Source organism: Camellia sinensis, chromosome 10, assembly GCF_055761805.1.
Source record: "Camellia sinensis isolate YWXY chromosome 10, ASM5576180v1, whole genome shotgun sequence".
Classification (NCBI taxonomy): Eukaryota; Viridiplantae; Streptophyta; class Magnoliopsida; order Ericales; family Theaceae; genus Camellia; species Camellia sinensis.
Window position 1 is genome coordinate 116,079,137 of NC_138970.1, and position 24,121 is coordinate 116,103,257.

At 33.9% G+C, this 24,121-nt stretch overlaps 2 protein-coding genes across 6 annotated transcripts; one reads left to right on the forward strand and one right to left on the reverse strand.

Annotated features, from left to right (window-relative positions):
* Positions 1–1,187: 1,187 nt before the first annotated feature.
* LOC114318322 (uncharacterized) lies at positions 1,188–23,280 on the forward strand. Of its 5 annotated transcripts, XM_082892069.1 has the most exons (10): positions 1,188–1,377; positions 2,394–2,446; positions 3,516–3,579; positions 14,086–14,148; positions 17,796–18,142; positions 18,238–18,374; positions 19,566–19,918; positions 21,125–21,221; positions 21,308–21,595; positions 21,969–23,280. In XM_082892069.1, the coding sequence occupies exons 5-10, from the start codon at positions 17,998–18,000 to the stop codon at positions 22,944–22,946; spliced, it is 1,998 nt and encodes a 665-aa protein (XP_082748195.1). In that variant the 5' UTR covers positions 1,188–1,377; positions 2,394–2,446; positions 3,516–3,579; positions 14,086–14,148; positions 17,796–17,997; the 3' UTR covers positions 22,947–23,280. The 5 variants fall into 5 exon arrangements, with proteins under 5 accessions (XP_082748195.1, XP_082748198.1, XP_082748199.1 ...); XM_082892072.1 differs by lacking the exons at positions 1,188–1,377; positions 2,394–2,446; positions 3,516–3,579 and adding an exon at positions 16,642–16,826 and having other exon boundaries at positions 14,091–14,148; XM_082892073.1 differs by lacking the exons at positions 1,188–1,377; positions 2,394–2,446; positions 3,516–3,579; positions 14,086–14,148 and adding exons at positions 16,383–16,468; positions 16,642–16,826.
* Positions 5,119–15,730, reverse strand: LOC145800639 (putative thimet oligopeptidase). Its single transcript, XM_082890355.1, is given in 13 exon segments — positions 5,119–5,284; positions 5,495–5,599; positions 6,069–6,138; positions 6,245–6,365; positions 6,454–6,778; positions 7,274–7,366; positions 11,663–11,740; positions 12,422–12,502; positions 12,684–12,927; positions 14,474–14,584; positions 15,078–15,133; positions 15,356–15,477; positions 15,607–15,730. Coding segments are annotated over 13 exon segments (1,581 nt in total). The 3' UTR covers positions 5,119–5,233.
* Positions 23,281–24,121: the final 841 nt, after the last annotated feature.

Sequence of the window (24,121 nt, forward strand, 5' to 3'; positions counted from 1 at the left end):
CAAATATTATTTTTTTCCAATTAAATTTTTTTCAATTATTTTTTTTAATTAATTTTTTTTTCAATTATAATATGTGTGATCCCATTGTCATAAATAATAAATATAAATATAAATATTTTAAGCTTGAAAAAACATATTTTTTAGTTTATGTTTTTAAATTTTTTAAAATATTTTGTTCAAACTAAATGCATTTGTAATTTATGTTTTTCTAAAAATAAACAAAAATCAGTTTATAAAATTTTTGTAAACATAAACTAAAAACGTAAACGTTATTAAACATTACTTTATTATTTAGGGATAATTTTTTTTTTATTTTAAGATTTAGGGTTTAATTTTTAAAATTTATTTATTTTTAAATATTATTTATTTATATTTATTTAATTCTTAAAATTTATTTATATTTATTTTTATGTGAGTTGTGTGTGAGTGCTGTGTCAGAGAGAGGGAGAGAGAGTGTGTGGTGTGGCTGTGAGTGAGTGCGTGGGTTGTGAACGTTGAAAGTGTGGTTTATAATTACGCTTTCTTTACAATACAGTTTTATTTAAAAGCGTAATTAGAAATTACGCTTTTTTTTAAAAAAAAATTCTTTAAAAGCGTGGTTAGAAATCACGTGTTTTTTTTTTAAAAAAAATTATTTAAAAGCGTGATTAGGAACAACGCTTTCTTAATTAAAAGCGTGATTTGTAACCACGTTTTTACGATTTCGCCATTTTCACGGGACAAACGTTGAAAGCGTGGTTGTGAATCACGCTTTAGCCTATTTTGAGAATTCTTTCAAAACTAAGCTTAATTTGGGAATTGAATTGATAATTTGACTTATTTAGGGAAATGACCCTACTTTTACATGTCATAAAAAGATCAAATTGCATTTTTTTTTTTGTACAAGTTTTCACGACATTCATTAGCATGTCGTGTAAAGTTATATTTTACAACATAAAATATATGTCGTCTTAAGTACAAATATTTTATGACATATTTTTGTAAGTCGTAAATATTTATATTTTTTACGACATACTTTTACATGCTATAAATATATGAATTAACGACTTATATAGTATGTATGCTATTATTAGGGATAACGATGAAAATCCTATCCCATGAATATGCAGATCCAAACCAAGTACATAGATTTTTCTCCTCTTTTGTACCCATAAGATTAATTATGTGGGTTTTTTTGAAATATCCATAGGATATGGGTCGGGGATTGGGTACCCGCCCGTTTCCCATATGTTAGGGTTCTCATTCTCAATCTCGCCCTCACGGTTTCTCATTCTCATTCTCACAGCAGCGGAGGCAACGATCTCCATAGGTTTTGCAAAGGCAACGATCTAGCGGCGGCGATCTCCGTCGGTGTTACCACGGTGGTTCTCCGGTGTGGTGAGTTTCTCTATCTCGTTCTCTCGTTCTCTCTCTCTTGTTCTGTGTGTGTTTACAAATTCATCTATTAGTCACTTTCTCAACTTCCAAACAGAGTTGTTGCTTCACAGAGTTGTTGGTTTGATTCATGGAAATTTTAACTCAATGTTGTTTAAAGCTATGGATTTAAATCAGTTGTGAATTCTGATGCATTTGGAATTGTTAGCTTTGATTTCTCATGTGGAAGATGAAATTGATTTACCGGCTATTTATTTTCTTGGGACTTTGCTATGTTATGTTATGTTATGTTAAAAGGGTGTAGGGTCAAAATGGATTGCATAAAAGCTTTGTTACAAAAATGGCAATTCCCTCTGCAAATGATCAAGATCAATATAGCTACTCCTTAAGTTTTTAAGCAAATAGGTCATCTCTGTTTTGATGATTGGTTGCTTTATATAGTCAAACTAAAATGAGTGTTTTAACATTTCCATTGAATAAGAAGAGAGAGAGAGAGAGAGAAGAGAATGTTGGGTGGAAAGTTGATCCCTTTTAGCTTGTAGAGACAGAAATAGGGGTTTTTAGAGAGAGAAAGTCTTGGGATTTTAGGGATCGTTTCAGGTACTAATCCAATCTTTCAATTTTACTTTCATCAATTATTGATCAATACTGTTGAATTTTCACTTTGTTGTGTTGATCAGCTGTTGAATTGGCTAATGCTCCTCTGTTCATGTAAAACTAATAAAAGAATGGATCCATTCTCCTAAGATCTGAAAAAATAAAATAAAATAATGAAGAAAAGAAATAATAAGATTAACCAATTATGATTTGTCCAAATTATTGTTGATGCTAAAAAGTATACCCAATTTAGTCCCCATTGGATGGTGGTTTGGGAGGGGTAGAGTGGGTGGTTGTTGTTCTTGTTATATCCATAGTATGTGAGATTCATAGGACTATTCTTCTCATTGGTTTACATAAATCATTATCTCAGTAAATAAATAAATACATGCTTCTTTTGATGTTTGCCTCTTGCTCTAAAGGTGATTGTGGAGAAGGCTGAGAGAAGTGATATTCCTAACATCGACAAGAAAAAGTAAGTGAAGTTATTTTCAACTTGATAGCAAATTTCTGTCTAGCTAATTATTTTGGAAGTATTTATCCTTTGTTTGTTTATCACCCTTATGCCAACCATAGTTACCACAAGTGACTTACACGTTGTCCAACTTTGGCATGGAAATTTGCACACCTTTCTCATCACCTAGAAATTAATAACGGACAGGACCTGCAATACTCGTCTCGAAATGTAATATATGTGTGGAGTATTCTTTACTATGCCTTGAATAGCTCCTTCATGTTTTTTCCTTTCTCTTTTTCTATCTATGTATATATATAACTGCATGAAGGCTGAAGATAAGATTGAAATTGAAGAAAATGAACAAATGGAAAAATTTGCAGTCATGTTGATGCAGCACTAGGAAGAAGAATAAATTGGGAATTACAATTCCAAAACAACTCTCAATAATCAATTGTTCAATATTCATCAAGTCTAGTCTCAAAATCAAATTCAAGTTACCAAAAATAAAACCCTTGCAAATAATTTAATAAAAACTAGAAATAATCCTAATAAAGAAAATAAAATAAAATTCCTTTATTTTTCAATTGTTGTCATCCAAAGCCTTTCAGGTCCGCATCACATGTATGTGGTATTGGCTATTACATGCCTCTCGTTTTTTTGGAAGGGAAGGTGGGATGCAGTTGTTTTGTGTAACTCCTTCCACGTATCTCTCTAAGTTGCTTGCTCAATTTGAAGGGTTGACCCCAAGAACTCCCTCCTGAATGATGCAAAGTCTATGGCTCAGGGACAGTGATTATTTTAGTGTTTATTTGCTTTACTAGTATTGAAATCCTTTTGATTGATTTGAATAAGATTGTTAGGGACGTGATTTTCCAGGCTGACCTGATGTGGGTCAAGTCTTTTAATGGTAGGGAAAGCTTTTATTAATCCAGAAGGCAATTGACGTGAATGCTGAAAAAGCAGCAACTATTAGCATTTGTTTTCTTAAAAAGTATTGAATTTTTTCCACTCACTTGAATAAGATAATTCCAGATACCTTGTTCCAGCTGACCTGACTGTGGGACAATTTGTGTATGTGATCCGGAAGAGAATTAAACTGAGTGCTGAGAAAGCAATCTTCATATTTGTTGACAACGTCCTTCCGCCTACAGGTATCTACATTACAAGTTCATGTGCTCCATTGATGCTTTTTTTGTTTTCAGAATTGTATAACCCTTTTTTTTTTCCATAGCTACAACATTAGACAAGGACTTTATATTCATAGTTTATATACATATATATATATATATATATATATATATTCAAAAGATAGTAATTCTATTAGTAGTTTGGATCCTTATTAAACTAAATATATTTTGAATGATTTATACTTGTGATGTACACTGGAATTGGATGTATAAGCAATTATCAACTGTAAAGAGCAATTATCAACTGGAATTGGATGCATAAGCAATTATCAACTCCCTGTTTTTGTTCTCAGCTTAGTGGTCTGATTTCTGTGTTGCTATGGGTTGTAATATCTTATGGGTTACATATTTACTTGATTAAGATTAACCTTATTGGCAAAATGTTAAAAAAACATAGTGTACAGTATCTCCTAGCTTGTGCAATTTTCTAATATCATTGGACAGAGTTAAATGCTATCATTTCTTTTTTGAAATGGGTTATTTATTTATTTATGTTCTTCAGGATTTTTAACCATTGATAATGTCTGAAGTTGGAGCAAACTCCCAAGCAAACTCTCAAGTACCTGTTGATGGTTACCATCAATATCGGTTGAGAGTGAGACCTCTCTACCATCACAACCTCCCCTCCCAAATCAAAATGTCCTTGATGTAGATGATTCTGTCTTATAACACTTTCTTCAAACATGTTTTTTTACATTTTATTTATTCAAACAGGCTCTTATAACATTGTAAACAAGTTCTTATAACATTGTAGGGGAGAGGGTGAGAGTGAGAGAGAAAGAGAGAGATGGTTGTAATTTTTTTTTTTAATTTTCCACGTTCTTCCACATTTTTTTTCAATTACTAAAACTTATTTGATTGCCTCAAAATTATATATTTGATTATTATAAAACAAACTTTTTAATTAATTAATTAATGTGTATTTGATTTTGTTGTTGAATCAAATAAAATAAAATAAGAGTAATTTATATTTAGCTTTTGTTGTGAACCTTTAAAAAAAAACAAAAAAATAAAAAAAAATAAGTTGTTAACATTAAATATATTAAAGAAGAAAGAAAAAAGATTGAAGATATATTTAGCTTTTGTTGTGAACCTTTAAAAAAAAAAAAAAAAAAAAAAGAAGAAGAAGAAGAAAGAAGAAGGCGGCTGTTAACATTAAATATAAAAAATAAAAAATAAATAAAAATGGGGATTAAGGTGGGTTGGGGAAAATCCAAACCCATTAGAAGATGGGGAGGGTGATACCCTTAGGGAATGGGGAAAATTTATTATAGGGGAATGGGGATGGGGAATTAATATCCACCCCATTAACCCCCATTGCCATCCCTAGCTGTTATTGACAAAACATTAACGGCTTGCAAAAAAGTTGTTATTGACAAAACATTAACGGCTTGCAAAAAAAAAAATGTCGTAGAATGTACTAACTATGACATGCATTTAATGCATGCCGTAAACATGATGCCGTAAATAGTTAATTTTCTTGTAGTGAGGGCTAATTTATAGAAGTTTAGATGAAAAGGAATTTTAGTTTTTCATATGCAAATTGGTATAGAGAAACATTTATAGTAAAATTATTCAACCAAAATGACATTTACAGACCATTGACCAACTAGGTGGTTTAGTCCCGTTTCCAACAAACATGGCTAACCAGGCACAGTGGAAAAACAAACTGGAATAGAATAAGAATGTATTAGAATCAAAGGAAACAGGTAACAATACAAACATTAGACTCAGACAAATAAAAAAATGGTTCACACAAGCAAGAAACTATAAAGCATATCTAATAGTGTAAGAATTTAATAATAGCACTAAATAGAAGGGAAATAGAATTTTGAGTTTGATTCCATAGAAACCATTCAAAAGGCAGATATTGACATACCACATGGCCAAATTCATGGAAAAGATTAACCACTTCAGAGAATCTCAACAACGCAGTATGACCAACTTCCTTTTGAAGCTGAGAAGTAAGTAATGCCACAGGAATCTACATATAGAAATTGAGGATAAATCAGTAACATATTAAAATTATGATCAGCTTACGATACTTTTAACATATATGAGAAATTGTGGACTATGTCTTCTACTGCCCAACCATGTATAACATTTATATCAAAAAAACCAACACCTATAGTACTAGAGACATAATGGCATCCAACTGAACCTTGAGAAGAATTTTCAAGTACAAAACAAACTCTCATGGTGGCAAGGGAATCCAACACAAAGCAGATATACATCAGGCAACATAAATTTTTGCCTTTTTTCTATTGAAAACTAAAAAAAAATGTAATTCTACCATGCTAATCAAACATGCTTTATGCATTTGATCTTGTCCTTACTAAACAAAATAGAATGTATCTCAAAATAAAATGCTTTGCAGGTACCCAAAATTTGAGTTCAACATCACAACAACAATAAGTTTAGAAAACTCAAACTTAATAGCGTATTACAATCACCTTTCGTGCACCATTGACAAAAGAACCATTCTGAAGAGCCACAACACAGGTGTGACCATATTTTCCCTCCCTGTTTGAAGATACAACGTAAGTTCATTTCATTCTAAATCATATATGTGAACCACCCATAAATTGATGTCCACTAGAATTAATAAAACCATGAGTAATAAATGAACCTAGAGAACATATCAAGGTAGAAATAGCCCAAAAGTTCACTAGAAGATAAGTCATAGACTGAATAAAGGTGAACATCAGAGTGCCAAACCTCAGCATCTGCAATTTCTTCAAATCTTAAACCTGCATGAAGCAAAGGAAGATGAGAGCTTAGTAGATGAATTAGCCAAGCAAAATACTAAGTCAAGAAATGGAAACATCATGAAATTACCAAAAAGGTCATGGCATATTTTCAAGATCCCTAACATGACCAAATTGAATGGAAAGTATTGTTTAAGAGCTCCAACGTCCAGATTAAATTGTTGTTCCTCAATTCTCTTCACGTAGTACAACAGATCCTCAATTCCAAAAGGAAAATCTCCTTCCGCTTTTTTCTGATGTACCAGAAAAACACAGACTATAAAGACATAAAACACACTTTGGCATAACACGATATAGACTAAGCAAAAACTAACCTTCAAGTCTTTTAACATACTAAGTTCTCTGGTGGCCAAGTCAGTTAAACTGGCAGAGAGTTCCTCCAAGAACTCAAATACCTGAAAACAACAGCATCATGCTCATCAGGAAAAATCAGCTTTATGAAAGGATTGGTAGGAAAATATTACAAACAAACAGTAATGGAATGATGATTCAAAATGAGAAATCAGTAATTTGGTCGGGAAGTTAATAGCAATAAGATATTTTCCTTGATCATTTTTCAGCAATTTATGTACCACTGTAAACTGAAGGAAGAAGTATATAACCAATCTGTAGGCCATTCTCAGTTCAACAAATAAATGAATTGCTTCACTAAACAACACAAAAGTCTTCAATTACCTAGGAAAGTACAATAATACCAATGAGCATGATTATCTAATCAGCTAATCTGAAAAATAATCGTTACCAATAATTGTATTATCAAAGAAAGCATGGGCGAAAGCACGTAGATGAAATTACAATTACATAATAAACATTTAATTAGAGAATAAATCATCAAAAATGCTGTTTAGTACAAGATAATACATCAGGAAATCATATAAACATGTACAAACCTTTGAGGATGAGTTTGCCATTCTATGATTAACAGCATAGTCTGCGTAGTTTGAGTAGCCAAACAATCCAACAGATTTATGGCGCAACTGAACCTAAATAATACAAGAACAAGACCAATGCCAACAGGCTTTCAGGCAGAAACAAGCAAGAGCATAACAGCCAGAAAAAGTATAAAATATGATCTTTGTAAAGTAATCCATGGCTTTTCCAATGGTTAAGACTTGGCCTAATAATCTTAAGGTTATGGGTTCAAGTCTTGAGGCCACCACTTTGTGCATTATGCCAAAGGTTAGGTGTGTACTCAATTTTTTCCTTCCCAAACATATATTAATGTGTACTAATTGGGCATTTTTTTTTTTAAACCATGGCTTTTCCGACTCTCCCATTTGAAATGTGGTAATATGGACAACAAGTACAAATAGTAAATGGCTTAAATTTGCATATGAATAAATCGAGATCTATTGCTTCTATGCATTTCTTTTTCTATACATACTCTAAGATATCATTTATTTACAATAACATATTTCAATGCCTGACTTCCCTGAGTTGTCAATTGAATTATAGCTTTATCTTTGAGCATGTAATAATATATAAAATCTCGTCAGCAATACAAACTAGAAAACTAATGCTAAATGTGGGAATGCCGAATCAATTTGAATAGACAGATCAGGATGTCCCCCACATTTTTTTGCTTTTATAATGCCAAAAAAAAATTAGAAAAAAATAAAAACAAGTAGAACAGAACCATAAATCAAGTTCAAAATTAACGAAAATTCAGCTTCTCCTTTTTCTTCTGCCATTGAAGGATTCTTTAATCAACTAAATATAAGAGCATTGATCTTACTTGTGTTCATCTGGAATTCATCAAACCAAACCAAACGAAGCCTTAAGTCCCATCAAATAGGGTCGGTTACATGAATCCTTCTCCTCCACGCGGCCCTATCAAATGCCATTTCATTAGTCAAATTAAGTACATTCATATCTCTATTTATAACTCTAGCCAACGTTAATCTAGGCCTACCTTGTCCCCTAACACTTCTATCTACCGTTACAGCATTGCATCTCTTCATTACTGCCTCTGTTGGTCTCTGTTGAATATGACCAAACCATCTCAATCGATTCTCTCTCAACTTATCTTCTATCAGTGCTACTCCTATCCATTCTCGAATACACTCATTCCTAATTCTGTCTTGTCTAGTCTTACCACACATCCACCTTAGCATCCTCATCTCAGCCACACTCATCTTATCTACATGTTGTTTTTTGGTTGCCCGACACTTCGTCCCATACAACATTGCTGGTCTAATAGTCGTTCTATAGAACTTACTTTTAGTCTAGTGGGTATTCGTTTATCGCACAATACCCCAGACGCACTTCTCCACTTACACCATCCCGCCTTAATCCTATGGGCCACATCTGCATCAATCTCTCCCGCTGTTGTGATAATTGACCATAAATAACGAAAATATTTACTATTAGACAGTTCTTGGTTCTCAATCTTCACGTCTCCTCTGCTTTCATTATTATTGTTACTAAATTTACACTCCATGTACTCTGCCTTAGTTTTGCTTATCCGGAATCCTTTAGATTCAAGAGCTTTTCTCCAAATCTCTAAATCTCCAACTTTGTATTAACTCCTTCTCTAGTCTCATCTACTAGCACAATATCGTCTGCAAAAAGTATACACCATGGCACGTCATTCTGAATGTTTCTCGTCAACTCGTCCATAACTAAAGCAAAAAGATAAGGACTTAAGGTAGATCTTTGGTGTAACCCTACAGTGATAGGAAATTCATTTGTCTTTCTAGTTGGCAATCTAATAGTGGTCACCACCCCTTCATACATGTTCCTAATCACGTCAATGTAACCTTTTGTCACCCCTTTCTTCTCTAATACTCACCATATTATATCCCGAGACACTTTATCATATACTTTCTCAAGGTCGATAAACACCATATGAATGTATCTTTTATTTTCTTTATACTTTTCTATTACTCTCCTCAAAAGATAGATCGCTTCCATTGTTGACCTACCAGGCATAAATCCAAATTGATTCTCTGACACTTCCGTTATATCTCGCAATCACACTCTCCCACACTTTCATTATATGACACGTTAGCTTGATTCCTCTGTAGTTGTTGCAATTCTGGACATCACCTTTATTCTTATAGATTGGCACTAAAATACTCTTCCTCTACTCATCTAGCATATTCCTAGTCAGCAAAATTTTGCTAAACAATCTTGTCAACCAAGCAATTCCCTTTTTACCCAAACATTTCCAAGCTTTAATAGGGATATCATCGGGTCCTAAAGCATTATTTGATTTCATCTTCTTAAGTGCAATCTCTACTTCAAAATTCCTAATCCTGCAATAGAACCTATAGTCTTGGTTTATCGTATTATTGGTTATTTCTTCCCCTATTGCCGTATCTCCATGTTCTTCGTTTAATAGTTTCTCAAAATAATTCTTTCATCTTTCCTTAATCTCTTCATCCTTCACCAATACATTAGAATCCTCACTCTTGATGTACTTTATTTGATTAAAATCTCTTGTTTTCCTTTCCCGTATCTTAGCAAGTTTGTATACCCTCCTCTCTCCCTCCTTGTTATTTAGTCTAGTGTATAGGTCTTCATAAGCTTTCAACCTACTTTCTCTCACTACTTTCTTGACCTTCTTATTAGCCAATCTATAGCTCTTAAGGTTTTTCTCAGTTCTATCCTTTTGTCACTTTTTAAAGCACTCTTTTTTTTGCCTTAACTGCCGCTTGAACCTCTTCTTTCCACCATCAAGTTTCTATAGAGCTGGGTCCCGTTCCTTTCGACTCTCCAAGCACTTTCCTTGAGATTCTCCTTATACAATTGGCCATCGAGTTTCCCATAGTGTTAGCATCACCTTCTAAGTCCTAGGTACCTTCCTTATCCATTCGATTCTTAAACATTTCTAGTTTATCCCCTTTTAGGTCTCACCATCTCGTCCTACGACGCCCACCATCCTTCCTAGCTTGGTATTGCCCTCTAAAACATAAATCTAGTACCAAAATCCTATGTTGAGAGACCAGGCTCTCTCCAGGAATCATCTTACAATCATTGCATTTTAGGCGGTCCACTTTTCTCACTAAGAAGTAATCTATTTGGCTCTTAACTAATCCACTCTTAAAGGTTATCAAATGCTCCTCTCACTTCTTATACATAGTATTGGCCACCACCAGGTCAGAAGCCAATGCAAAACCTAAGATACTCTCTTCAGCCTCATTTCTATCACCAAAACTGTATCCACCATGAACCCTTTTATAGCTTAATTTATCTATGCCCACATGGCCATTAAAATCTCCACCTATAACTAGGTTCTCTCCTACGGGTATCTTTTGTAAAATCTCATCCATTTGCTCCCAAAAATCCCTCTTAGTCTGATCATCTAATCCTACTTGAGGGGCGTATGCGCTAATAACGTTCACTATATTCTCTCTAATAACTAGTTTAACTAGCATAATCCTATCCCTTTTCCTAGTGACCGCCACTACACTCTTTACAAGATCTTTGGCAATTATGATGCCTACCCCATTCCTGCGTCTATCCTTACCACTATAATATAGTTTAAAACCGGTATCCTCAATTTCCTTAGCTTTCTCTTCCGTCCACTTAGTTTCTTGTATGCAAGCTGTACTAACTCTCCTCGTAATCATAACATCTACCAATTCCATCGTCTACCAATTTCATCAAACCTCCAGAAAATGTCAACGGCAGTTTCTAATCACTAAATGACCTACTAGATGAATATGCTATTTCATGATTTCAAATAGAAATAAATGTATTACCTATACTACAGCAATATTGGTGAAAATTGTTATAAAATCTATTCTCTTCACGGATTTAGTTTCATGATTCGAGGACTTATGAAAGTAACATAGTGCATCATGATTTCAAACATCGTCTTAACAATAACCAGATGGTATATATCTAAAGGAAGTAAACTTCTCATCTCATTATGTACTCAATGAAGGTTTATTTAGCTATGCTTTTCATTTGACGTGTTCCTATGCTGAAATTTCAGACATATATGTTACCAATTATTCATTTTAGTTTGAAAGTCTCTTTCTAGATAATTGCATTTCCATGGCCATGGCATGTGTAACTTCTTAGGCAAACCATGGCAAGGAATAAGCACTGTGTTGCTGCAATATTCTTATGCTTTCTGAGGTTATTTCCAAAATGTAATTCTATAGTTGCATTACCACATTGACCAAATGAGAGAGAGAGAGAGAGTTTGCATGACTGAAGCAATGAAGGAAAAGAAGCTTCCAAAATTGTGATGGTACGATGACATGACACTAGTTTACATAAAATCATGATAAGGGTTGCAGAAGTTGTGTCTTTGTGCTTTGCCTTACCAGACTTTCCAAGATAGAAAGGTTGACTTCACATCTCCGTCCATAAGCCACAGCTACAATCCTCCTTGTCAAACCTACCTTCAAAGGTTTAAAGAATAAAGTAACTAAGCACTTCAAATTGTTGATTAATTGCCACAGATGGCTTAGAACCAATAGTTCATTATCTAATGGATCTTTCCGTTCTAGTACTCTATCCAAGAGTTGTCAATACTTATCAAATCTCTTTCTATCTACTGGAAGGCTATAGTATCAAACGGCAAAGAAATTGTTGAAAAAAATATGGCTTTTCCCAGATGAAATGAAAATTGGATTCATGTAACAAGAGAAAGATTTCACATTCCTTAGCCGGAAAGATATGTAGCCATGAAGGAAGGATGTAGAAAATAAATTTAAAGTCATATGTAGAATAATGAACTAAAAAAGGAATAAGGTTTGCTCTCATGAGCAAAACCATAACTACACAATGGTAATACATGTTATCTATGGTCACTGAAGTGTAACCATAAAGTGCATCCACCTGGCACTTGTTTATGGTATAAATTTTCAATCTGAAATTAGCAGGCAATATAGATTGCCTAGTTGCCAAAAGTACATCAGTATATGTACCATTAGCTAAATCACTTAAAATGCCTTCTCACGTAATTCACATAAACTTAAAAAAGCAAAAACTGCAACTACTAAGGTCTACTGATGTAGCAAAGATTTAATGTTCCTTTGTTTGTGGGAGGGGGTGCGTACAGTCTCTAGACATAGTAGTACCTTACAAAGCTCCAGTATAGGTGAAACGTGATGACTTCTCAGGGTGACCTTAAATTTACCATTTTCAGCTTTGTCTAAGCTCTGCAAACAAACATATCCAAAATTTTATTGTGAAACAAAACAGTAACAAATGAGAATGATTCATTCAGAATCCACACAGCAAATATATAAAATAAAATAAAAATGCACAGTAAAAAGATAATGTGTAGAAAATCTAAGTTGAAGTGTTGAACAAATAAAATATATAAATAAACATTTTAACCTCAAGGAACTCTGGCGGTAATCCAACTAGCTGTGTCTCACTTACGAGAAGGGACGTACTATCATCATTCAGATTTTGGATATATCGCCCACTTAGCTCATCTATTTGAGCACTTTATCGCTGCAATTCCTCTCTTTTCGTTTAAGTAAGGCTCAGTCCACTGCGTTCAAAGTCTCTGACCTGCCACTGAATAATTAAGAATAAGTATATGAACCCAACAGTTGATGCAGCCAAGAAGAAACCTCTTCAAATTTGAAAGACAATCCATCAATGACAAAGAGCAAGTATACAGATGGAAATATTGCTATTCAACAAACAAGAGGAAGTTGAAAAAATACCTCCAAAATAATAACAAATAAAATTCACAAGCATACCGGGCTTCTGAACCGAATCTAATTCTACCAACACTCAAATTGATTGAACAATATTAGGTAAAGGCCTTTTTCTATAAATGTTTATAAAATTTGAACTTGTTAAACTAAACAATCTACAAAAATAAATTAAACAAGTTTGTATGTATGAATTCCCAGCTTTTCCTAAGAAATATACAAAAAAAAGAAAACAAAATTTGGTCAACATGACCCCAGATATCAACCTCTCACAGCAGGACCTAGTTGTCTCAACTCTCTAGTGCCATTAAGATGATGCAAGAAAAATAATAAGCATTTCTACCACAACCACACTTTACTTCACATGTAAAAGTGCAGTATATAAGGGGGAAAAGAAGGAAGTGACAGAAAAAATTCATGCTAGTAATCACATTTGGAACACTCAACTAACAAGTTACAAGTATAGAATTTGATCCCAAATAACCATCCAAAAACAATGAAAATGAGAGTATACACCAAAAAGACTATATAAACTATTCAAGAAAATCATCATATCAAATGGTACGGAAAATTTGGTTCAAATTCATATCAGACACTGTGTATAGCGTTTAAATAAGTGCACTTTTTGACTTTTTAGACTAAAAAGTTGAGGGAAAAAAGATGGTTGTTTGGGTTAATTTTTTGATTTTTTATGAAAAAAAATGTATTAAAATATTGTATAAATTAGTAAAATTACAATTTTACCCATATAAATCCGCGTGTATGTCAGTATGGATCTGTGTACAGGAAAAAGTTGGAATTTTTTTTTTCTTCCCGTTCTTTTCCACCGTGGTCTAGTACAATATTTGAAAATTTGTTTTTTATTTTTATTTTGTTTGGACGTGTGTGGCAGTGATGCATGTCTCCATCAATGATATAAAAAATTGTTTTTAAATTTTTTTTTGCTTTGGACCCTTGATGGGTACTGTTCTGATATAATATTTTTATTTTTGTTTTGTACCATTAAAATATTGTGAATTGTGTTTACTTTTTTGTTTTTTTAGTAACTTTTTGGCTTTTTATCTTTTTCTCAGGTTGCCAAACTAGGCCTTAGTGTTCATCCATTCTCCCCTTGCTGCAACAGCTTTGATGACACGGTATACATCTTCACGTTTACTGAACAATTTGCATGAAATACACAAATTAAACATTCATTTATGTAACAATTAGTTAACATAATGATGTAGAACACACACCAAATTAAGAGGGATAATCTGGTTGTTGAGAGATGATGCTAGAAGAATTAAAAGATAGCACAAGAAGACTGAGACAAAGCCAAAAGGCTGGTCTTCTGGTTTTCCCTGGAGAATAGCTTACTAAAATTTGAAAAACTTATTGCACTGTAAATATATATATATATGAAAAACTCATTGAAACTCTTTCAGGACCCCTTTTAAATAAATAAATAAAAGAAGGCAAAACCTGCAACTCGAAACATGAGCATCTATTCTTCTCTCTGCTTCAGCGCTTGCTTTGCGCACATCTTCAGAAGTGGATACTAATTTTGGGAAGACACAAGATTGTATATGTGACCTGCATATTTTAATTGACCCAACATCATTAAAAAAAAAAAAAAAAACAACAACAACAACAATATATACATATACCAATAGGAACTATATAGTTAGTAGTAACTCGACATCTTTATAATCCTTAAATAAAATGGTAAAAATTATTTTTCCCTAGATAGAGAACCAACCATAAGAACTCCACGTAGAGTATTTTGCACAAGGGGGTTAAGATGCATATCACCAACTTGTTATCGCATATGCACATGATTGTGTTGGAAACAAGTAGTTGAGTCTGGCTTCAATGGGATGCATTTAAATTGTGTATTTTGTGTGCAGCAGCAAAATGTTGGCAGTCTTAACAGCCCCGTATTTGCCATAAAGAAAGTCAAAGCTTAAAACCGAAATGCATTGTCTACCCTCACACATACCTTTAAATTCATGTGAACCATCAGCAATAGCAATACCCCTGCCACCCACCACTTGTAAACTTGCTCTAATCCTAAACCTCAGCTCACATCACATTGCCAGTCTCGAAAACCAAAGTAACCTCAGTTTGAATTATCACAATTATCTAAAACCCATATAAAAAAATTAGGCAATTTTAGGTAAACTGTTCTGTTTTGACAAAAAGTTTCCCAATCCCTCCCACGTCAATTCAAGCACTACAAAAAATAAAAATAAAAAGCAGTAATTCTAATTAAATTGAGTCCTGAAATGACAAAATTAGTAATTAAGAATAAACTCATGAAATTTATAAAGATTTAAGTTTCAATAGGAACTATTATTAGAGTACCTTGTCAAGAGGAACTGAAGCAATTGAATCATGGGCCTCCTTCGATTTGGCAATGATGCGGTTCGCTAATCTTAAAATCTCGGGCGGAGAAAGATTGACCTGAACTGTAGACCCCGGGAGATCTAGAACAATACAAATTAAAAACAAAAAAACAAAACTGAATCAACTGCTAAGCCCATATACAAAAATAGCAAGTGAACACGAATCGAACAATATCACACCATATAAATATGTATATACACAGATAGGACCTTTCTTTTTGCGATTTTTCTTGAGGGCGTTGACGGCGAAGTTAACGGCGATGGCGAGGAGAGCGGCGCCGTCGGAGAGGGCTACGAGGTTGGTGTTTCGATTCTCTCTCTTTTGCTTCGACATTTTTTTTTCCTCTCTCTAGCGGTGGCGGTGACTTCTTCACCAAATATCTCTTTCTCTTTCTCTCTCACCAAACGGCAAATGCGAGGGATATTTGTGTTAATGATGACAAAAAATTGCGAATTAAAAAACGTGAATATATACAGGAGAGGACTGACACTGAGCCACGGGCGGGGGGGGGGGGGCGAGAAAAGACCTGTCAGAGGTTTGTTTGGGTGTCTCCAAATCTGTATCCCAGAGTGGAAGATGTTTGGGAGCCCTATAAAATGATTTAGGGATAAGCCTCACTTCAATTAGAAATCAAGTGTTTGTTTGAAATCCCTAAAAAAGTTAAAAAGCTAAAAATTATTAAAAAAATATAAAAATTAATATTCACTAATCAATTGGATAGAAAAAAAAAAAAAAAAAAGTCAGCATACACGGAGGGTCAAAAGACTAAAATACCCTTGTTGACATGCAAACAACAATAACAACTTTCAACTGTGCAACCGTACTGATATGCACAAAAAACATGTCAGTACGGAAAGGGGTAAGAAAGTAATTTTGGTATTTTATACAATATTTTACTACATACATTTTTCGTAAAAAGTCAAAAAATTATCCCAAACAATCATTTTTTTCCTCTACTTTTTTAGATAAAAAGTACACTTATATAGTTCATCCCAAATAACTTCCAACTAGACTGTGGGCTTTTGTGGGTTCACTGCGAAGTCTATATCAACGATCAAAAGCATTGAATATGTAAGATTTATTGAGTACTTTATTATTGTAAAATGTTACATTAATCGAATATCAATAAACACTTGATCATACACATTTGTGTCAGTAATTTTTTTTTAGATCATAGTTACCATTGATACAAATTTATTATGATCAAGTGACTATCGATATCTTATAAACTTGATTTTTTGTAGGGTTGAAATATTCAAAAGGTTTCGGATTATCGATGTAAATTCCGTAGTGAGCCAATGAACCCAACAATATGCTTTAATTCGATTTCAGACTGAAGATAAGCTTGACCCAGTGAATTAAGTTAGGAAACTTTCTATAAGGTGTATGGCAATTATTGAAATCTCCCTCTTCTCGTGTTTTTAAAAGGGTAAATTACACTATGTCTTTTTGATCTAGGGGAGGTTCATCTCCAGTCTACTGTGTAGATTATACCATACTATTAGACTTGTGGAATACATCACGAATTTCGTTTCGATAATTCAAACCGTTCAATGTGTAGAGCTTGCTAAATATTTCATGCCTACAAAAAATTACGTTGATCAGATATCAGTAGCCATTTGATTGGAACACATTTTTGTCGATAGTAAATATGATTTTGAAAATAAATTGTTAACAAAAATGTGTTCCGATCAAGAGGTCACCGATATCCGATTATGAAATACTCAACAAGCTCTACACATTGAACAGTTCGGAAACATCGAAATGGGACCCATGGTGGGTGCCACGGCCTACCAGTACGCTCCAATCCATCAGTCCATATAGTGGACTGAATAGAAGTCTCTTCCTTTGATTAATATAGTTCAAAAATCATTATAAATTATATCACATTTTTTTTTACATGTATTTTTATAAAAAATAAAAAAAATCAATTGAAGTAGTCACTTCTCAAAAGAGCCTCTAATCATTTTTTTTACTTTGGGCTTTTTAAGTTTTTTTTTTTATTTTGACCTTTTATATTTTAAATTTTTTATAATTTATTATTGTGGCAAAAAATTAATAAATGTGTCGTATGTTTTATACATGATATAATTTTCTGTAAATTTTTAACAAAATCGTAACAAGAATAATTAATTGTAATAAAATAATATTTCGAGAGGATTAATTATTGAGTTTCAAAATTTAAGATTTATTTATTTACTACAAATTATAACATCACTTATCTGCTATTTTATACGTTGTTTCACAACAAAAGAAAAAAAAAGAAAAAGAAAAAGAAAAAAAGAAAATCACTTAATAAACGAACCTTAAACCACCCCTTATTGTAATTCTCATTCATAAATAAATTGTTAAGATAAAAATAAATAAATAAACAAACAAATTGTTGGTTGTTTTCTAGATCCAGCAATGGCTGGGCTATCTCGGGGCCAATACGCGTAAAGGTAAGGAAGAGTGAGGAGCATTGATTAAAGGCCAAACCACAAACACATCACAGCACACGTTAGTAAACAAATCCCTACAACTTCACATACATACGCCGTCGCCTGCAAATCGTAGAAGAGCAAGGTCCGAATTTGCACACCGAATCGAAGCTAGCATCAATGGCTCCCAAGCCGAAAGAGAAGCCGAAACCCTCGCAATCGCAAGCATCAAAGCCTGTAATCGCCGTTGAAGATCTATTCACCACTCTCAATCGACACATCCAACGGTCGGAGTACGAGCAAGCTGTCAAAGTCGCAGATCAAGGTCATTATTCATGTTTGTATGATTGAAGTTCATTTTGTTTGTGTTTTTTTTGGAAATTTGGATCGAATCTGTGTTTTTTTTTTTTTTTTTTGCAGTTCTGTCAATTGTCTCTAACGATGAGGACGCGATTCGTTGCAAAATCGTGGCTTTAATCAAGGCTGATAGCATCGATGAAGCTCTTTCGACTATTGAGTCTTCTCGAAGGCTTCCGATTGATTTCAGTTTCTTCAAGGTAAAAAACATGAGCTTTGTTCACTGATTCAATGGTGTGTCTGTTGATTTAAGATTTTAAAATGTGTTTGTTGGTGCAAAATTATTAGTTTTTGTTATCATGGAGTGTAAAGCAATTTGAAGAATTTATGTTGACGTATTATTGGCATTAGCATTTCTTTGTTATGCGCATGCTAGGCAGTTAGGTATTAAACTGATGTGGTTTAACAAATGTATGTTGGTTGCCTCATCTATTTTTAGCTCCTATTAGTATTCAGGATTGAAATAATCCCATTTGGTAGGGCAGGTTTAGCAAATCTCTGCTTCATTGGATGAGTTTTTGCTAAACACATTGTATTGTTTTTCTTCTTAAATTTTTTTTTTTCAAGTATTTTTTTCTTTTTCCCCTGTATTATAAAGAATCCAGTCTTAATAATACGACTAAGTTAACCATGCAAGATGATTTTTGGAACACTTTGTATACAAATTGGCACCTATAAGGTAATTGGCTGCAATTTTTCACTATGCTTATATATGTGCAATTGTCATTAGTTTGTGCATTTTATTTTGGCTTAGTATTCTTTGATAGACTTTATAGGAGAGCTTAATTTTGTGGACGGGTTTTAGTTTTCTGTTGTATACTTCCTGTGTACAGAGTTTGTGTCCTTTTTGGCGCTTTTAGTTTTTTTAAGTACTATAGTGATTTAGTGATTTTTGCCTATCCAAAAAAGAAAAAGAAAAAGAAATGTGCTTATTGTCAAAGGATTGTATTTTTGCTCTCTTTCTACACGAGAGACACTATATGTTAAAAATTATGGATATTATGTTATTCTCTTCATAGAGTAAAACTTTGTTGAGTTTTAGGACAGGTTGTATGTTGTCGCTGAAGTTATTGGCCTTTTTTGGACAAAAGTGCTATAACTATTGAGTCGGTAATTGGCATCATTACTGACATAATTGTGAGAAAATAGGTGCAAAGTCATTGTTGGAACTTGGAGGTGAAAATTTTCCAGCGAAAAAAAAAAACAAACATTTGGTTACCATATCATGTGTTAACAGATGTTTCAAAGGATTCATGCATTTTAGAATTTTTTTTTCTTTTAATTAAATGTGAATGTTTATTTTCCTTATGGTTTATCTGTATAAATTGTTCTATAACAAGCACTAGTAATCTCTTAATATGTATGTTTGAACTTTTGTTGTTTCAAAATAGGCATACTGCTTCTACAGACAAAATAAGTTAAACGAAGCTTTAGCATCATTGGAAGGCCAAGAGGGAAGTTCTGCAGCTATGTTGTTACAATCTCAGATTCTATTTCGTTTGGGAAAATTGGATGCATCTTTGGATATTTATCAAAAGCTTCAGAAATCTAAGATAGAGTCATTGGAGATAAATCTTATTGCTGGTTTGCTTTCTGCTGGGAGGGCTTCCGAAGTGCAAGGAGTGATGGAGGCTCTCAGAGTAAAAGCAACTAGCAGCTTTGAGTTGGCGTACAACACTGCCTGTTCATTAATTGAAAGGAAGAAGTATTCAGATGCAGAGCAACTCCTACTGTCAGCTCGAAGGTGAGCCACAATGTTGTGTGTGAGAATTGATTAGAACTAGCTATTTGCTTTCTAATTACTATAAATGATACTGTAAACACCATTATTGTGATTTATTGTGTTACTTCTGCTGCTGCTACTGTTGCCATAGCTATTTGTTTTTAAGACTTAGAAGTTCACTACTTTGTTACTATTAAATATACACTACGTAGATTTGTTGTTTTGATGGAACTATTCAGAAGAGTTGTCAGCACATAAATTTAATATCTAGGTATGCAAAATAGTGTTGCTTGGAAACTGCTTCTTGTGTAAATGAAATTGCTTTCTCTTCCTGGTCATCTTGTTGGTACTTTCTCATTTGTGTTTGGTTCCCTGACTCTTGTGAGTAGTCTGCATGGTACCAACGACTAATAACGGAATGGATATGTCTTTAGGACCCTGTCTATCACGCACAACTACCTATAAAGTGTTGCCGACCATAACTCCTTGTAATGAATTTTCTTTGGCAGGAACACAACTACCTATAAAGTGTTGCTGACGATAACTCCTCGTAATGAATTTTCTTTGGCAGGAACGGATATGCATCATATAACCTAGTAGATGGCTTTTAGGGCATCATTGTCTTGTACTTTGAATTGTAAAAACTTGCTTCCAATTTCTAATGTAGGGTTAACATATAAGAGCTGGTTATCACCCTCTTTGTGTGGTAAAGTCATGTTTTTGTTGAGAAAGTTTACATTTTTTCAGATGTGTGGAAAATAACCATGGTCGTTGTTTTAAAGTAGAAAAGACTCTTACCAGAGTATTGCGTAGTATCCTTCCAAATTGACATCATGTTCATTCTACCCGTTGTTTAAGAGTGATATTTGATGAAGATTCAGTGATCTGGTAATTAGTAGAGGCACTATTCTTACCAGTATTTAGGAATGTCCTGTAATAATGAATATTTATTCACTTTAAATCTGAAGCTTCAAAATAACGAAGCGAATAGTAGTTTGAATTTTCACAATGATGGCAAGTTATTTGATTTCATCAAAATAACATCTTACCAAGTTGGGTAGATTTCATTGCTCGTTTTGGCCAGTTATGCAATATTTTCTCTCGTTTAACTTCCTACTGTTTTACTACGTCACTTCTTAAACAACATAAATCTCCCCATATATTTGAAGAAGATAAACTTATATTCTTCTCTATTCTTTGAATTTTTTTTTTTTTTTTTGTTGACAGAATTGGTCAAGAAACGCTAATGGAAGATAATTTGGCTGATGATGACATAGAGATCGAATTGGCTCCCATAACTGTACAGTTGGCACATGTTCAACAGGTATGATATTGGCATTACATACATGTTTGTCTCTTCTTTTTCAAATGCTCATTTGTCATTTTATCCAAATTGGCTTATTTTTTCAGCTCCTCGGACACACACAAGAAGCCATTGAAGCTTACACAGACATTATAAAGCGAAATCTGGCAGATGAATCATCACTTGCAGTGGCATCAAACAACCTCATATCATTGAAGGGTCCAAAAGACATCTCTGATAGCCTAAGGAAACTTGATCGATTAATAGAAAAAGGCAGCGGGCCACAGATTTTCCAGCTTGCTCGTGGACTTGACCTAAAGCTTTCACCCAAACAAAGGGAAGCAATATATGCCAATCGGGTGCTTCTGCTTCTTCACTCTAATCGGATTGATCAGGTCTTAAATTTCTCTCTTACCTTCTTCTAAACCCCTACCCCAACGCTGTTAGGAATCCGTAACACTTAACCAGGATTGGTGAAACTCGAAACACAGAAACAGACAAACGCACAAGAAGGATAAATGACATGCACACATGAAGTGTTTATGTGGTTCACCCCAAGCTAGATCAATGTCTATGGCTACTACGGTTTTCACTATAAATACATAGAAATAGAGCAATATGTCCAGTTAGATCCACGGTCGATTGGTTAGTGTCCACTACTTATTAGGATCAACACTAAAACAAATCCTCCACGCAACTGTCTCCTTTTCTCCCTTGTTTGTTTTAGTTTTATTTGAATTATTATTCAAATTGACGGTATATTTGCAGGCTCGAGAACTTGTTGCTGCACTGCCAGACATGTTTCCTTATAGTGTGATGCCGGTACTGCTTCAAGCTGCAGTTTTGGTGAGAGAGAACAAGGCTGGCCGAGCTGAAGAAATACTAGGCCAATTTTCAGAGAAGTTCCCCGACAAGTCGAAGGTCGTTCTCCTTGCAAGGGCGCAAGTTGCTGCTAGTGCTGGCCACCCTCAAGTCGCAGCTGAGTCCCTCTCAAAGATACCGGACATTCAACACATGCCAGCCACTGTCGCCACCCTCATATCTCTCAAAGAACGTGCAGGAGATATCAACAGTGCAATTGCTGTGTTTGATTCTGCGATCCAATGGTGGTCAAATGCCATGGCTGAAGACAACAAGCTCAATGTCATTATGCAAGAGGCAGCATCATTTAAGCTCAAGCACGGTCGGAAGGAGGAGGCTGCCCGGTTATACGAAGAGCTCGTCAAAAGCCACGGAAGTATTGAGGCTTTGGTTGGACTAATTAAGACCACTGCTCATTCAGATATTGATAAAGCGGAAGCTTATGAGAAGCAGTTGAAGCCGTTACCTGGTTTGAAGTCCGTTGATGTCGATAGTTTGGAGAAGACTTCCGGTGCAAAGCATGTTGAAAGCGTGCTTCATGGGGGGACTACCGAGCAATTTGAAGTGAAGGGTAAGGAAAAAGCGAAGAAGAAGAGGAAGAGAAAGCCAAAGTATCCAAAAGGGTTCGACCCTGCAAACCCAGGTCCTCCACCAGATCCAGAACGGTGGCTACCTAAGAGGGAGAGGTCGAGTTACAGGCCAAAGAGAAAGGATAAGAGAGCGGCTCAGGTGAGAGGTTCGCAGGGTGCGGTGGCGAAAGAGGCTGTCAATGCTAATGCAAAATCAAACCAAACAACCAACGCGAAGGCAGCCTCTTCGCAGAATGCAGTTGCAGAGCAATCCAAGCCTTCTTCCAAGTCGTCTAGGAAGAAGTCAAGGAATTAACCGAGGAATAGAACAATATTGTTTGTTTCGCTTTTTTGTTTTTTTGTTTTTGAGGAGAACAACATTTTGTTTTTGATGTCATCAGGGACTAAAATTTCGATGATCTTGTCATTGGCCTTCATGTTGTCTTTTGAGCATATACAAAACCTTCAGACCTGGCCATATGATGCACCAAAACTACAATTTTTTACCAAAATTGAGTGATTTGTAATTTTATTTCTCAAATATTTGTGGTTTTTAGCTTATTTACCGAACTTGGGTAGTTTGTGAATGTCAGAGTTTGAGAAACTTAGGAGACCTGTGTGGGAAATAAGATTCCAAATTTTTGTAATAATTTTGAGTTTCTTTGCTTTTTAACCTTTTGATTTTGTGTATCAACATGTGCAAATAGAAATTTGTTCAGTGACTAAACTCAGTAGGTCAATCAGTTTTGATGAACCAACCTTTCCCCTTTTTCTTTTTCTTTTTTTCAAATATTCTGTTGAATATGCTATGCATTTCACTTTATGCTATGGGGTGAGACTTACTATTACGCTCTGTTTGGTTGGAGGATTTATGGAGGAATTTGGAAAGGGAAAGGAAAAAGATATGTGAAATTAGGTGAAATATAGATATTTTTTATTCACATTTTACCTACCATTTCTATTTTTCTTTCTAAATCCCTCCTCAAATTCCCTAACCAAACACAGCATTAAGGTTTTTTTTTTAACTATATAAGATTGATGACATTTCCAACATCTTAACTGTGGAATTGTTGGGCTTTGCATAATCAATTAACAATACATTTTACCTAAAAAGAAAATACTATAGACGCAAAATACAACACCAAACTAATTTTTTTATTATTATTTTTTTTAAGCGTGTGTTTGGAGTTTTATTTTGGCTAATTTTTATTATTGGTAATCTATTCGTATCATATATATCAAATAATTATTGAAGGAAAATGTCGAGAATAGTGAGAAAGTAAAGAATGTAACATTTACAACGAGTTTTTTTTTTTTTTTTCATCTTTAATAAAATTAAAAAATAAAACTATAAAAAAATAATCATCATCTTAGGTTCTAATATATTAAATGGACCGTAAAAGTAAAAGTAAAAATAAATATAAATATTTTAAAAAAAAGATTCACTAAAAAAACATTTAAAAAAAATTAAATTTTTTTAATTTTTTTTTT

What these genes read in the sequence shown, in the direction of transcription:
- LOC114318322 (XM_082892069.1), top strand. Translation starts at nt 17,998, where the DNA reads ATGGCTCCCAAGCCGAAAGAGAAGCCGAAACCCTCGCAATCGCAAGCA. An exon ending in AGTTGGCACATGTTCAACAG is followed by an intron (nt 21,222 to 21,307) that starts GTATGATATTGG and finishes TTATTTTTTCAG; the next exon opens with CTCCTCGGACACACACAAGA. An exon ending in ACTCTAATCGGATTGATCAG is followed by an intron (nt 21,596 to 21,968) that starts GTCTTAAATTTC and finishes GTATATTTGCAG; the next exon opens with GCTCGAGAACTTGTTGCTGC.